Source organism: Callorhinus ursinus, unplaced genomic scaffold (genome assembly GCF_003265705.2).
Source record: "Callorhinus ursinus isolate GAN/ISIS: 27379988/994484 unplaced genomic scaffold, GSC_fseal_2.0 scaffold27, whole genome shotgun sequence".
NCBI classification, from domain to species: domain Eukaryota; kingdom Metazoa; phylum Chordata; class Mammalia; order Carnivora; family Otariidae; genus Callorhinus; species Callorhinus ursinus.
Genome location: NW_027397089.1, coordinates 4757449 through 4774243, shown reverse-complemented (window position 1 = coordinate 4774243; position 16795 = coordinate 4757449). Strand labels below are relative to the sequence as shown.

The following is a 16795-nucleotide window of genomic DNA, read 5'->3' as shown; positions in this document are numbered from 1 at the left end:
AAACTCAGTGTGGAACCTCATTTAAGAAGAACAAACATTTTGCACCTTCCCTGGTGGAAGAGCCCTAGGCATCAGACCATAGGCTCCCTTGACTTTCTGGAGAAGGAGAATGGTCTTCCTTCCCCCTGCTGTCTCTCCCTGCTCTTTGTATGTGACAGGAATTTATTACAGCACAAATACAGGAGGTAGCCCAGGGCACTTTGCCTCTCAGAATTGTTTGGAAGGGACAAGGAAATGCTTTATCTCAGAATTTCTGAAGCCTTTATGGCCATTTCCCCCCCTTAACCTGACCCACCAGAGTATTAACATGGATTTATCAACATAGATACTTTCTAAATGAGGCTGCCTCTAAAACAGCTCAAGTCACTGGACAAATAAAACCTTTACTAAATATGAAAATTCTACTTATAACATTAGTACTTAAACACTTCAAGTTACTTCTGTGCAGAAACTCCCTTTTTCCATGGTCTTGTTTCCAATTATTCTCATCTTTGCCTGTTTTTGGTTCTTGCCTTTCTTCATTCATTCATCAGCAAATATTGATTAGGCATCTACCATGTGGCTATCATGGTCCAGGCACCAGGGATGTCCTGGTGAATAAGCAAGACAAGGTCCTTACCCCTGTGTAGGCTTCCTTCCAGCAGAGGAAGATGGATGCTAAATAAACAACAATGAATGAAGGAGCAAGGTCAGTGCCATGGAGAGAGGGAAACAGGATGGGGTGGAGGGTGATGGGTCAGCATGGCTGGTCAGGGCAGGTCTCCCTGAGGAGGTGAGGTCTGAGCTGAGAGCTGGGGGGCAGGGGCAGCCCTCTGCAAGGACCTGTCAGAGTGTCCCAGGCTTGAGAGCAATGAGCAAGTGGGGAGCAGAAGGGGTGAGGTCATGGGGTGGGCAAAGGGAGGACCATGTTGGCTATAAAAGCAAGTTCGATTTTTACTCTGAGTGAAATGGGGAGACTTTGGAAGGTTTGGGTTGGTTTGTTTTGTTTTGTTTTTCATAGTATGGAAGTAACCTGATCAGGTTTGCTCTTCCAAAATACTCAGTGTGGTTGCTGTGAGAAGCGGGGAGCCCAGTTAGGAGGCTGTTACACTGTCTAGTGAGAGGCAAAAGAATCTTGAGCTGAGGTGGCAATGATGGCAATGAAGGGCTATGGACAGTTCAGGGTATATTTTGGTTTTTTATATATATATTTAAGTATAGTTGACATAATGTTATATTGGTTTCAGGTGTACAACATGGTGATTCAACAAGTATGGCGAGCATAGGGATATATATTTTGGACATAGGGTCTACAGAATCTGCTAACGATGGGATGAGGGGGAGAGGGAGAAGCCAAGATTTTTAAGTTTCTGGCTTGAACAACAGGGTGGATGGGGAAGCTCTTTATTGAGATAGAAAGACGAGGGGAGGGATTTGCTGGGGGTAAGAGTTTAGGGGTGGGGGATATAGTCACAGAAGGCATGAGATCCCTGAGGCAGAGAAAAGAGGGATTGATTGTTTAGAAGGGTGATGGAGCAGGTGAATGAGGAATTAGAAGAGCATTCATGACTCTCAGTGTTGTGATTTCAGAATGGCGGAACAGATGTCAGACTTCAAGAAGATGATGAACACTGTGGGAGCAGGGACCATGTCGGTGTTTGCTCATAGTTGGATCCCCAGTGCCTGGCACACAGCCTGGCAAATGGTGGGTGCTCCTCATTTACTTTTGAAATGAATAAATGACAGAGTGGGAGGTAAGGAAATATTGGAACTGAGTGTTGAAGACTTTCAATAAATTTGGCAATGAAGGAATGTGGAGAACTAACAGGCTAACTAGCTGAGATAGCAAATTTTAATTTTTTATATTAAATTTAATGGGTAAGGGAGGCATGAATGTTTGTAGTCACAGGAAAAATAACTCTAGAGAAGAGAGATGAGGAAGCTGGTCTGTGAAAGGATGATTAGTGGCATAAGGTTCTTCCATAGGGGAAGGAAGGTAACATCTGTTATTCATCCATTATGTACCAGGAAGTGGGCCAGCACCTCACATCTGTTATCTCGCTCAACCATCACAATGGTCATTTAAGGTAGAGTTGCCAAATAAAATACAGGACACCCAGTTAAATTTTAATTTCAGATAACAAAAAATCAGTATGACTTATGCAATATTTGGGACATACTTATATTTAAATATTCAATGTTGATCCAAAATTCAAATTTGTCTCTGATACTTTTATGTATTAAATGGGGCAACTCTACTTTAGGGGTAGATAATATCATTGTCGTTTTTCCTGAAGGAAACTGAGGATCTGATAGATTGAATAATATTGCTTACATTCACAAAGTTATTAAAAGTGGTGGTCAGAATTGGAACCCAGCCTGTCTGACTCCTGAACTTATGCTTTTCCCACGGGTGGCCCCATGGAGGATTGGAGTCGAGTCCGAGGTAGGGCTTAGCTCAGTACGTCAGCCTTTTTCCTGCTTGTATGTATCACTGGCCTTTAGTTAAACTCTCAAGGGTAGGGAGTTTTGGGGATCATTTTTGTGTCTACTAAAAGCACCACTAAATCATTCTTGATGGACTTCTAGGTGGGATATTTTTGCCAATACATTGAGATGAATGACATTAATAGGCTAGTCTTTTCTTGTTTTTTGTTTTGTTTTGTTTTAAATCTCCAAGCACTGAACCGATTTAGAGAGTGTGCCTGACTGGAAACATGCCACAGCGCTGCTGCAGTTGGCTAGATGTTTACCAAGTTGACATGTTTTGAGTGAGGAGGGCAGCTTTCTCTCTTTTAAAAAAAGAAGCTATCATTTTTTTTAATGCAGATACGTACCCAGTACTGAAATTATTTGGGGGAGCTATGCTTGTACTTTGGAGCAAGACATGGGTTAGATAAGGTTAATAAAACTTCTTTTTTTTTTTTAAGATTTTTATTTATTTATTTTACAGAGAGAAAGGAAGTTAGCAAGAGCAGAAACACAAGCAGGGAGAGTGGGAGAGGGAGAAGCAGGCCTCCCGTGGAGCGGGGAACCCAATGAGGGGCTTGATCCCAGGACCCTGGGACCATGACCTGAGCAGATGGCAGACGCTTAACAACTGAGCCACCCAGGAGCGCCATGGTTAATAAAGCTTCTAACAGGTCATATAGACTAGGACTTAAGACCTCTGAGTCTGCAGTCAGAGGGACTGGGCTTTGAATCTTGCTCCACAATATATTTGATATTGGGCAAGTCATTTAGCCTTTCCTTGTCTCTTGTTTTCCGTTTTCAAAAATGGGGATGATGATAATGATAGGCACAATACCTTCCATACAGAGTAGGTGTGAGGACTGCGTGTGCTAGCGCATGGAATAAGTCCATAGCACACGGGCACCCACCACCTCCCTCACAGCCGATGATTACCATCCCTGAGGGTGCTTCTGTTTGAAGTGACACTGTATCCCCATTTCACAGGCTGGGGATGAGGTTACAGGGATTTTTTGTTGTTGTTTCACTTTGAGAGCTGTTTGTGACAAAGTTATTAAACATGAATTTGTATGGGAGCATTGGCACAAGGCTGAGACAAAATTGCCCACAAATCAAACAAATCACTAAACATAAGGAAAAAATTTTTTGCCTACTAAATAGCATTTCTTTAGTTGCCTGGGTCTACATGCCACTTAATGATTATCTTCAAGAAAAAAAAAAACTCTTAATACATGATGGTTGGACCAAAGATATAGAGCTCTGTCCTTCAATCATATAAAATGTAAGCAGATTTTGCCTTTTCACTATATTACTTCACATTTTCCACTCTTTCCTCATCCTACCCCAAATGCTAAATTCATGCCCACAGCTTTTCCCTTTTACATTACAAAGCTCAGTGAATTCTACATGATATATTATCTTTATTTTATGTACATAATTATTATATATTCATATATAAATACATAATATATGACATATGAATTGTATTCTATATTATATATAATAATTTATATGTTATAATTTGTATATAATATATGAATATATTATATTCACTTTATATAATATACATGATATAATGTATGTATAATATATTAATGATACATAATAATATATATACATACATATATAGTTGATTGATTTCCTTTTCATTTAATAGTGACTGAAATATGTATTAAGGGCAGTTTTTGACTCAGAATTTGTGGACATTTCCTTTCTTCTCTTTTCTGTAGTAGCTCACCCTGCATGCATGGTGTTTAGTCATTTATTCAATAAGTATATATTGAGCACCTACTACATGCTAAGCACTATTGTAAGTGCTGACTGTTGCTATCAGACAACAAAACAAAACCTTGCCCTCATGGAACTTTGCTGCTGATTGTGATGCTTTTACTCAAAGTCTTCTACCTTTTGTGGATGAGGCATGGCTTAGATTTTTCACTCTAAGTGATCACTTTAAGTGGATCTTAAAAGTCTTTCTTATAATTGCCTTTACATGTAGGCAAGTAAATCAAGAAATTAAGACAGGGTTGGGAGTAGAGAACAGTGTCATGTTAGGCATTAAATTAGAACCATGGAGTACTTAAAATTCAGGGGATTTAAGGAGGCATATAAATATTATGACCTTCACTGTTGGAATGATTAACCAATCTTTTAAGTGTCATTTTAATGTTTCATTTTCAAAGACCTTGCATTACACTCTCATCTCACAAAGTAAGAATCACGGCCAAAATTTCCCATCTTGCTTGAAGTCCTACGATGGACTTCTGAGCTTTGTGTTGCACACAGTTGGCACCGTGAGTAGACCAAGTCATTACAACCAACAGCAGATCAGTTTTGAGAGAAACTCACTGAGCTTTCTCACACCTTTCCTGTTGATTGATTTCAGGCCATTCTCAATCTTATTCCGCCCCTGCCTTTGACGAAGTGACCAGATAAGCTGAGTGCGGAGAATGTGGAACCACCAGTTACAAGTGAAGTTTATGGGTTCAGATTCATCTAAAAGGTACCCACACCCCACTTTCAATCATCTACACTGCTAAGTAATGAGCCATCCAGGCACCCCATGCTTTATTAGTGCTATAAAGCAACAACCATTTTTATTATGTTCATGGGTTAGGAATTGGGACAAGGCACAGTGGGAGAGGTTCCTCTCAGCTTCATTGTCTGTCAGAGCCTCAGCTGGTGCGACTTGTATGGCTAGGGGACACCTGAGGAGCTGGGGCTGGAAGATCCACTTCCAGACCGTTCTTCAGGAGAGTCCAAGATGGCAGAGGAATGGAGACCTAAATTTCGTCTGGTCCCAGGAATTCAGCTGGATAGGGATCAAACCATTCTGAACACCTACAAACTCAACAGGAGATCGAAGAGAAGAATAGCAACAACTCTCTGAACAGAAAAGCGACCACTTTCTGGAAGGTAGGACGTGCGGAGAAGTGAATCCGAGGCGATATTCGGGAGGATAGACGGCGGGGGAGGGGGCCTCCGTCAGCCGCTTCTGGCAAGTGATAGAGCCGCGGAGCACAAAATCAGAACTTTTAAGAAGCCGGCTCTGCTGAGGGACGTCGCTCCAGTGGCTAAGCTGGGGTGGAACCCTCGTGGGACACTGTGGTCTCAGGACCCTCAGGGTCACAGTAAGACCGGGGGTGCCTGAGTGCAGCAGAGCTCCCAGGTATCGGAGCAGGGAAGCTGGCTGCAGAGACGGAGCCGAGGCGCGGGCTCTCAGCTCGGGGTTGCCATAAACTGTGATCCGCCGCCCAGTCGGGCCACTGCTCCTCCAGCAGGGACCCAACAAGTGGGGGATCCGGGGAGACCCCCCTTCCTCCCCGGGGAGGAGCAGCGCGGGAGCACACCACAGGGATCTGCTGGGTTTGGAGACTCCACACGGGGTCGGGTGCCAGAGATAGAAACGCTCGATCACAGGCCGGGTGAGCACGGAGTGCGGCCGGAGACCAGGGAGACGGGAGTGATTGACTGCTTTTCTCTGGGGGCGCACTGAGGAGCGGGGCCCCAAGTTCTCAGTTCTTCCAGGGCGGAGATTGGGAGGCCGCCATTTTCACTCTTGTCCTCCAAAGCTGTGTGGAAGGCCTTCAGGGGACCAAGACAGTTCTTCACTCCCATGTTCAGCACTGGGGCTAGAATGCTGAAGGATAGTCAGCTGGACTGTCAAGCTGAATGCCTACATATGGTCTCCCTGGAGTTGCATTACACGATACCTGGACTTCTCTCTTGGTGGCTCGAGACTCCAAGAACCAATGTTCCCAGTGGACGAAAACTGCAGTCTCAGAAATCCTGTAGCATCACCTTGGCTGTACTGCATTGGATGAAGCAGCTTTGAGCTCACTGAACTTCAAGGGAAAGAGACAGAGACCCCCACCTCTCAGTGGAAGGTGCATCAAAGAATTTACAACCATGTTTTGAAAACTGCAACAACTCCATCATTTTATTTTATTTTATTTAAATTCAATTAGCCAACTGATAGCACATCATCAGTTTCAGGTGTAGTGTTCAATAAGTTATCAGTTTCATATAACACCCAGTGCTCATCACATCACGTGCCCTACTTAAAGCCCATCATCCTGTTACCCCATGCCCCACCCACCTCCCCTCCATGAACCCTCAGTTTGTTTCCTAGAGTTGAGTCTCTCATGGTTTTTCTCCCTCTCTGATGACTTCTCATTCTGTTTTCCCTCCCTTCCCCTGTGGTTCTCATCACTTTAAATATCTTGATTAAGGGGCACCTGGGTGGCTCAGTCGGTTGAGTGTCCTACTCTTGATCTTGGCTCACGTCATGATCTCAGGGCTGTGGGATGGAGCCCCGCATTGGGCTCCTTGCTCAGCTTGCTCATACTTTTAACTCAGACCACACTTCATGAAAGTGGATGTCATTTAATATTTTATTATAAAGGTTATTTCCAATATTTCTAAGAGTTCTTCTTTTCTCCATACCTCCTTCATGAATTTTCTTTGTTTGGTAATGTGCTAGGCCACATACTGTTACTGAATTCTTCCTCTTCTTAAGTGGTAGAAAGACTTTGTTCTTCGGCTGATAATGGCTACAGTAAGACCATTACAGCTTTACTCTCTGGAGTCAGGAAACTGAAGAGGCTGTGACCTGGGAGAACAGTAACTTCCAAGCAGTGTTTGGTAGTAAACCAACTATCATAATTACTGCAATACTATTTATGATTAAAGCAATTTTATATATTACTAACTAATGATCTTATCATCTAAATACACTTCCAATTTCTTCATGCCTTTTCTGATTTTCAGTTCCATATTCTTCATGCCTTTTCTGATTTTCAGTTCCATATGCACCTAAAGCTTTTTTTTCAGATAAAATATTATAGGTTTATTTAAAACTTAATTCTCACCTTGAGTGTGCAAAATACAAACTCCACAAAATGTTCATTTTTTACTTTGTAGTTTACAAATATACAAAATAGAAGTATGCTTAAATTTATATTACATATTTATTAAGGCAAGGAACTATATAGAAAAAAAAATTTGTTCTGCTTAAGGCATACTTGGGAATAAACCATTGTACAAATTATTGCACATCTGAAATAGTGCATAACAGACTGTCTGCATAGAAATGTTAAAAGAAATAAACCAGGCGTATTTACCTGACTTAGGTCATAAATATAGATCGGAAGACAAAAATAGATTTTCCCTGTCAAAGTATGCAGCAGTTTGAGAACTTTGGCTTCCTCATTTGGTACCTTTAGAACCAAGGCTCACCAAGCACCATCGTTTAGGTTATTAAAAACACATTTTCTGTACCTGAATTTCTTCCTCTTCTTCTAATATCGTAATAACGGCTTTTAGAAGGCAAAGAGAATACAAGGTGATCTTTATGCTTATATTGCATCGAAACACAATTCAAGGGGATTCTGGTCTTCCCTCCCTCCCAACCCATGGATCTAATTTATACCCTGATATCCATACCTTCCAATCACCCCCTTGATGTTTTGTAAGTCCAAGAATAGTCAAGTTGGCTTTAGCATTGGAACGATAGAAGATCCAGTCACAGACCCCATTGGTTCTTTGATTTGTCTTCTGGTTTCTTTGTGTCTCCTGATTATCCATTCACAAGTTGGCTTGTTGGGAACTTGACCATGATTGTAGTGTTTTCCCGCTGGCTTCCTCCTTCTGCCCCTGGGGCGGGTGGCAGGGAAGACTGTGAAAGGTCAAAAAAAAAAAAAATACTGAATTCTCTTCTGGCAGTGTGGGTCATAGCCACTGTTTGGGGATTTAAAGATTTTATTTATTTATTTGAGAGAGAGAGAGAGAGAACAAGTAGGGGGAGGAGCAGAGGGAGAAGCAGGCTTCCCGCTGAGCAGGGAGCCCAATGCAGGGCTCAATCCCAGGACCCCGGGATCATAACCTGAGCTGAAGGCAGACACTTAAAGAGGGAGCCCCCCAGGTGCCCCTCCACTGTTTGGGTATTTAAAAGTGCCTCTTCATGTGTAAGGCAAGGTGGTCCGACCTGGAGAAGGCCCGGTCGCACTTCTGGCACTGGAAGGGGCGGTGCACCTAAAGCTTTTACATCATTTATAAAATATATGTTTTTTAAATATAGTGAAGTGAAAAGAGCTTCTAACACTTCATAGCCTTTGGTGTCACTGGAGTTCACACATACTCGGTGTGCATGTGGGTGTTAATACCCTGCCAGAGGGAAGCGAGTAATGAAATATTCTATGGGGAAGAGTGGCCAGATGGCCTTACTTTGTGATAGGTGAAACAAATGGTGGGGACTGCTGTAAAACTTTAAAAAGTTGTTTGCATTAGTCTGGTGATGCTAGGCTCCTTAATTATGGTCTCTGTTCCTTCAGGGAATGCCATCCGGGAACAGGGTTTTGTTCTACAGAGTTCTCCTGACTTTAATGTTCCTTAGGTTAATCAATTTATCCAAGTTCAATTCTCAATTTCCTTTAGAGTGGCTTCATAGACATATGTAGATTACCAGAAGGGTACTCCTTTCTGAGGCTAAAAAGCTTGAGAGAAGTTTTTTTGGTTTTTGTGTTTAAAATCATTATTCGTGTTTTCTAACCTAAGCCAGACCCCAGAGCATATAGTAAAAGAGAAATTACCTTCATGTGTTCACCTGCAAGCTTACTAAAAACTGCTTTGGTGCTTGAACTGAGTTCAACACTAAAATGGATCATTATAATAAAATGCTTCTTGGCTTCTTCCAGAACTTAGCATTAAAGTTTCTTCCAGATAAATCGCATGCTAAGGAAGCAAAATTTTAATTTTAATACCTGGATAGCAGTGGATAGGGTGCCAAGCTGCCGATGTCCCTGGATCATTTTGCTTAATGTTGATTGAGAACTGGTGCTTGGCTGCCTTCATTCCATCAAATGAATTTCAGTTGGTGGATGATAAGGTCTTTCTTGTAAATGTGGTTCATCAGACCCCTGCGGGGGGCGGGGGGGACAAGATCTTTTCTGTGTGTTCACCGGGTCAAAGTTCTTTTCATTGTAATACTAAGATGTTATGTGCATTTTTACTATGTCGACATTTGCAACTGATTGTGCAAGGGTAATGGTGCTTAAAACTGCTAGCACCTTAGCCCAAATCACGGCAGCGCCACCTAACGGACCTACTAGTCATTGCATTTCTTCCCTGCCAGGTACATGTAGCCCCTGAGGAAGCAGCAAAAATTACTGATTTTATTAAATCTTTGCCCTTGAGTAAATTTCTTCTTCACATTTTGTGTGATGAAATGGGATGTCCACATGAAGCATTTCTGCTGCATAGCAAAGTGAGATGGTTGTCTTAAAGAAACTCACTTCTGTGATCTCTTGGGTTACAACTAAACTAGTGGCTTTTTGGGGGGAATGTCTTTTTTACTTGAGAGAATGACTGACAAATGTTTTTGAGATATAAGTATTTACAAGACATTTCCTTGAAAATAAAGTGAGCTATCACTTCAGGGAAAATACCTGATTATACTTGTTGCCCATGGTAAAAATTGCTTTTGAATGAAAATCAGTATTTTGGAAAATTTATACCTGCACCGCGAGCTTCTGGATACATACATCTTTTCTGATGATATAGGTTGCATATTAATGAATATGATTTTTGATATCATATAATGAAATGGGTCATCATTTGGAATATTTGCATAACTCAGTAAACCAGTAATTTACAAAATGACCAATGCATGATGTAACAAAATCATGCAGTGGTACGTGATCTATTGAAAGTGTAAGATAAGTCAATTATTTTAATGTAACAGTTCACTGATGGTTCATTTGATAAAGTTTCAGAGTCCAGATTGCAACTAACCTTTAAGAAAAGGTCACCTTTCCAGTCTTGGTGCATCAAAGAAGAATATCCACAATTACCTTAAAAAGCCAATAAAATACTCCTCCCTTTCCCAACTACATACCTGTATAAGTATCTGGTTGGAAAACTGGTATATTATTGCTACTTTTAAATGAATTAATAAATATTTTAATTTCCCTGTTTAAATTTCTAATATGACAAATATTGACATATGAGACACAGAAATTAATGCTCTTTAGATTCAGTAATTTTTAGAGCCTACAGGACACTGAGAGCAGAAAGTTTGAGAACTGCTGATGTAGACCAATCTGCTTTTCAACTGGATGCCCAGGGGCATATATGTTGAAAGCAAAAGCTATCAGCACATAAAAATTTCCCACCAGGCATGCAATTCAGTCACTATCATAAATGGCCCTTGGCAGAGTATTCCAGGCCTCTGTGTTTTGGGCTCTTCCATTCACTTAACAGTCACCATATGGAATTCTCAACGTCTGGCCTGAGTAGCTGTGATGTCAAGACCTCCAAACTCTCTCATTTCTTCGGCAGAATACAAATAGAGCTCTTAAGCCAAATTTGGGGAATTTACTTTGTAGTTATTTTGCTTTGTAGTTAATGCTGCTGATGCCCAGATCCGGGTTTCTTGTTCTCTTTTCTGTTTCCTTTCCTTCTTTTACTTTCTCTTTCCATTTTTCCTTCAAGTCTTTATTTTTAGTTTCTTTTCTTTTTTTTCTTTTAAATGTAGCTCTCTGAGAGGTTGTGAAGATTATAATAGAAATAGATCTCTCTAGGGGTGCCTGGGTGGCTCAGTCCTTAGGTGCCTGCCTTTGGCTCAGGTCATGGTCCCCGGGGTCCTGGGATTGAGCCCTGCATCGGGCTCCCTGCTCTGCAGGAAGCCTGCTTCTCCCTCTTCCACTCCCCTTGCTTGTGTTCCCTCTCTCGCTGTGTCTCTGTCAGATGGATAAATAAAATCTTTAAAAAATAAAATAAAATAAATAGATCTCTCTATATTCTGTACTCTAGATCTTTATTTTAGATCTATATTCTAGATCTTTCCATATTTCTATATGGAAATATTTCTTTCCTGAGAACATCATTCTACACCAAACCATATACCCTGTGATCTCAAATAACTGGATGGAAACTCTAGTTTGTAGCTCTGAAAATTAAATGGCACGTGAATTGAACATTGTCTGGTACTATTCCTTATACAGTGATGTGACCAAGTCCATAAAACATACATACTTGAGAAGTAAAAACAAATCATTAAGAGTTTGGAAGTTCATTTTGTCCAGTAGAAGGAAAACAAGATTGGACAAATATAAATAATTTAAAAACTACTTCATAATCTAGTAACAAATATCATGATCATAATTATCATCATGATCATCATTATGATCATCATCATAGCGACTATATATCAAAAGAAATTTTGACTCACAGCAGTTTATGCATGGAAGATAGCAAAACTGAACATTCGATTGCATCCTAACCGGTTGTAACAAGCTGAGGTTGATAAAGAGCCATCAGCTTTGAGTAGCTTAGAATGCCATAGTTGTATTGATTCCAACCGGAAATGCTCCTCATCCATGAACATTGGTAGTAGTTTTAACAAATCACACAGAGACCTATAAACTTGTTCCTACCTATCCACACTATCAGTTTTCTTTTTTTAAATATTTTATTTATTTATTCATGAGAGACAGAGGGAGAGAGAGAGGGAGAGAGAGAGAGAGAAGCAGAGGGAGAAGCAGGCTCCCAAGGAGCAGGGAGCCCAATGAGGGACTCGATCCCAGGACCCTGGGATCATGACCTGAGCCGAAGGCAGACGCCTAACCATCTGAGCCACCCAGGCATCCCACACTACTAGTTTTCAATTCTTATTTAGAATAACACCATGAATATACACATACACCCCGTCTCCCAGTTTCTTGCACTTAAATATAAGACTAAAAGCTGACTTCTTTCAAATACCCTTTTTAATATATTTGAGCCTCAACTGGTAAAGAAGCATCTATGAAATAAACAATCAGGTTGAAAACCAAAACATAATTTACTAAACTTTAGAGAGATGAGCTTTATAACCATAGAGGAAGATATATTTCTTGTCTGCAGATTTTGCAATTTTTTTTTAAGCAGGCTCCACACCCAGCATGGAGCCCAGCATGGGGCTTGAACTCGTAACCCTGAAATCAAGACTTGAACTGAGATCAAGAGTTGGACACAACCAACTGAGCCACACAGGTGCCCCAGATTTTCCAATTTTTAAATATTTTTCACAACTATGCAAATCATGGTCATTATTATTTATATATGTTAGAAAATGCATATTGTTTTTGAAATTACTCTCAGCAGCCGTTTCTATGAGAGAATTGACATTAGAGATGTTTTTTTAAAGAGTTAATCTTCATATCTATTGGTGAAGTGTTTAAAAGGAACATAAGTATGGATTTTGAAGGAATGGAGAAATGGAGACAATTCTTCTCTCTCTCTCTCTCTCTCTCTCACACACACACACACACACACACACCTCCAGTCTTAGTTGGACAGAGGAAAGGATTAATGTTTGTATCTTATATTAAGAGGGGCAATTACACTTTGTACCTAATGAATAACCAATATATTTCAGTTATTGACCAGTTGAGTGTTACGTATCTGACAGTTATGTCTTTTTCATAGATTTTTATTTTTGTACTTTGCATTTGACTTTCTTTTCCTTATGTCTGACTGTGAAAGGAATTATAAACTATACTAAAATTATGATGGATAAACATTTTTGCTTGAAAAGGTTGTTTATTTGACTTGATAACAGTAATTTTTGTTTTTCGTAAAGTCAATGAGGTGTTATGTACTTTTCCCCAAGGAAGATTGTTTCTATGCAATGATACTTAAGTAAATCATGCCACTTATAGCTCTAGAAGACAGCCAAACACTGCAGACACCTGAGTCTTTAAGCAGAAAATACAGGTGTGATCATGGTTGAGGACTAAAAGAATAGACTATCTTGAAATCAAAGCATGCACCAATGTTCCTTCCTCATTTCCGTTTCTGAAATATCTGAACATTGTCAAAGCACTGATTTGATTTGTTCTTTTGAGAGCTAGTGACATAGGGAATAAATATTTCTAAGTTGTGCTAGAGGCAAAGAGAACACAGGGTAGAAAAAAAGTGGAGGTCTTCTACTCATTTTCACCATGATTCCGGCTTCCTGTGTGACTTTGGGTCAGATATTATATACTTTATTATTATTATTATTATTATTTTCGTTTCAGAGGTAGAATTTAGTGATTTATCAGTTGCATAGAATACCCAGTGCTCATTACATCAAGTGCCCTCCTTATCTTCGTTTTTCTCACCTATAAAGTGGGCATGGGTCAACATTTTTGGATGCTTTGCAAAGTCTATTCTGTCTACCAAATTCTATAAAACTAAATCGCTATGTTTCTTCTTTTTTACACAATCTAGTTTACATGGCATGTGCATAGTTGAAGTTTGTATGGAGAGTTGAATGTTGGGAAGGTATTCTTTCTCTGAGTCAACACATTACTGGAGCTTTTGGGATGAAAATAGAAAGTAATATTCTTACATTGATATCCAATTCAGCCAAATTAGATACCATAATGATAGAGACTCTCATGGTGGTTAAATCAACTGAGGAAAGTATTTTGCAAATGAGCTTTTTGTCATTTTTTATTCTCCCTCTGCAGTCTGGGTTCCTGTCTATAAATGGCTTTGAAACTTAAGTCAAATGTATTCACCAAAACTTTGAAATAAAGAAAAAGCAGATTAAATTCTGTACTTTGCATAATTTGCCTTCAACTGCCATAGATGTAACAAAGGCTGAGCATTTGTAATGTAAGGACTTACTGACTTATTTTTAAGATTTATTATTTTAGAGAGAGAGAGAGAGAGAGAACACATGAGTGGGGGCAGGGGCAGAGGGAAAGAATCTCCAGCTGACTCTCCACTGAGCGCAGAGCCTGAGTGCAGAGCCCAACCTGGAGCTCGATCTCATGACCCTGAGATCATGACCCTGAGATCAAGACCTAAGCCGAAATGAAGATTTGGACGCTTAACCAACTGAGCCACCCAGGAGCCCCAGAACTTGCTGACTCTTAAAAAATACCTTGAAGATTCATTTACTTTATAGATTCTGTTGATGACTTACCCCCAGAAAATGGGCACGATTTCACAAAACAGGCTGCTCTTCCTCCCAAGCCTCACTTGCTATATTCTATGTACCCCTAGCCTAGCAGCCCCAGAGTGCAAGCAGCAGCTCTCCCAGGTTTGTGGGGCTGAGACTGCACTGTGTTTTCTGGATGTATGGTTTTTCTCTTCCTTTTGGGCCAATACTTGGTAACTCAGTCATGCCATGGAATCCTAGGTCTAGATAGATCTATATATGAAGATTTCTTTGGTCTTGCAAAAAGTGAAAGAAGTCAGAATGGAATCCATCTCCCTCTCTAGTCATCCTGTTCTGATTCAGATGCACTCCCTCCAGACAGCACTTGCATAAGCACATGCTTATACACATGCATGCACTGAGGATGCATTCATATTTCCAGGGAAAGAAAAAAAATTGAGTTTGACTATTACGTTTCTTTAAATGAGACCTTTTAAAGTATGGATGCTGAGTGATAAGGATGTGTCAATGTAGGTTCATCAATTGCAACAATGTACCATTCTGGTGGGGGGTATTGATAATGGTGGAGGCTGTGTACTTGTGGGGTAGAGGTTCTACGGGAAATTTCTGTACCTTCCACTCAATTTTGCAGTAGACTTTAAAATTGCACTAAAATACCTTAAGTCTATTTTAAAAAAACCAGGATCTTTTATGTTGTTTCCACCACCGCCACTACCCACCACTTCTGATAACTCTGGAAGATACAAAGGAGATGAATTCTACTTGCACATAATCAGCTCTTGTGAAACGGCAGAGCAAGTGAACATCTTTATGGAAGTGACAAAAACCTTTATGCCGGAGCATCTTGGCCTCCACAGGGCATTCAATTAATTATGAGCTGGAAGCAAATAATACTTTTTAGAGTATCTTGACATTTATCTGGATGCATTGCTTTATAAATAGCATTATTCACTTAGTCTTTCAGTTCTGCCTTTATTACATGGTGATCTTATAATTCTAAATGAGAAATATTCACATTAAGGACTTGGCAGATTTATAACAGTTTTATAAAGATTTTTAGGTTGTCATTTGATAATAAAAAATGACATCTTCAATTTTCTCTCGCATTCTTTGGTTTACCTTTCTATATTCTTCTTGCTCACTGTATTTTAAATTTTGTGTGAGATATTAAGTGGACAAGAAAGAATTTTAATAGAATATATATAAATATATATTTAGTAGCACAATAATGTAATGAACATTTTTGTATTATGTGCCCATCTCCATGCTTATTCCCCTTCTCAAACTCCATGGTTTAAAATTAAGTTAATTATTCTCTTTCTTGTCTTTACAGTTTTACCATATGTCTGTACCTCTAAACAACACACACAGTTGACCGTTGAACAACATATATTTAAACTATACAGGTCCACTCATATGAGGATTTTTTTGAACAAATACAGTACAGTATGATAAATGTATTTTACCTTCCTTATGATTTTCTTAATAACATTTTCTTTTCTCTAGCTTACTTTATTGTAAGAACACAGTATGTAGTACACATACCATATAAAATATGTGCTAATCACCTGCTTATGTTATTGCTAAGGTTTCTGGTCAAAAATAGGCCATTAATTGTTAGGTTTTGGAGGAGTCAAAAGTTATACGAGCATTTTCGACTGCGCAGAAGGTCAGTGCCCCTAATCTTTACATTGTTCAAGGGTCAACTATAGTTTATTTTTACATGTTTTAAAATATTTATAGAAGGAATCATACTGTAAGTTTTCTTTGGAAACTTGCTTTTCTCATCAACATTATCCCTGTGCAATGTAGCTATGTGATTTGTGTAGCTGAAATTCATCAAATTCCACTCCATGTATACAACAAATGGATGGCTACACCACTATTTATGTATAATCCTAGAACTAAACATTTCAGTTTCCTGAGCCTTTGCTATCACAGACAATGCTATCAGTAACAAGATTTAAAATATCTGATGCTCCAGACTTTTTTCAGAAATATTCCTAGAAGTGGCATTTCAGGGCACAAGGAATGCCTTTCTTCAACATCACTTGTCAAACCAAAATGTTTCCCAGTGCTTGTACCAATATATATTGTATCATCGGAGATGTGAGCAAATGATGTCAACTACTATCATAATTTAAAGTATCACCAGTTTGGTGAGTGTAAAATGGTGTCTCACTGTGGTTTTAATTTATTTTTTCCTGACTTCTAATGATACTAAAAATATTTTTTATATGTTTAATATTGGCCATTTGACTTGCTGTTAAACATGTAGTGCCTATATTTCTATTGGACTGTTAAAATTTTAACAAGAATTTTTATTGCATGAAATGCACAATTTGTACAGTTTGATCTCTTTTTACAATGCATACCCGTCTATAACTCATGCTACTATCAATATAGAAAATATTT

General features: G+C 39.5%; 1 protein-coding gene across 1 annotated transcript in view; it reads left to right on the top strand.

Annotated features, from left to right (window-relative positions):
• The first annotated feature begins 645 nt into the window (after positions 1-645).
• The window catches only part of LOC141370179 (protein O-mannosyl-transferase TMTC1-like), a 69099-nt gene continuing 52949 nt past the window's right edge, over positions 646-16795 (top strand). The window contains exons 1-2 of the mRNA XM_073878014.1: positions 646-688; positions 1570-1684. Of these exons, the coding sequence (XP_073734115.1) occupies positions 672-688; positions 1570-1684 (132 nt within the window). The 5' untranslated portion in view covers positions 646-671. The remainder of the gene's footprint in view (positions 689-1569; positions 1685-16795) is intronic.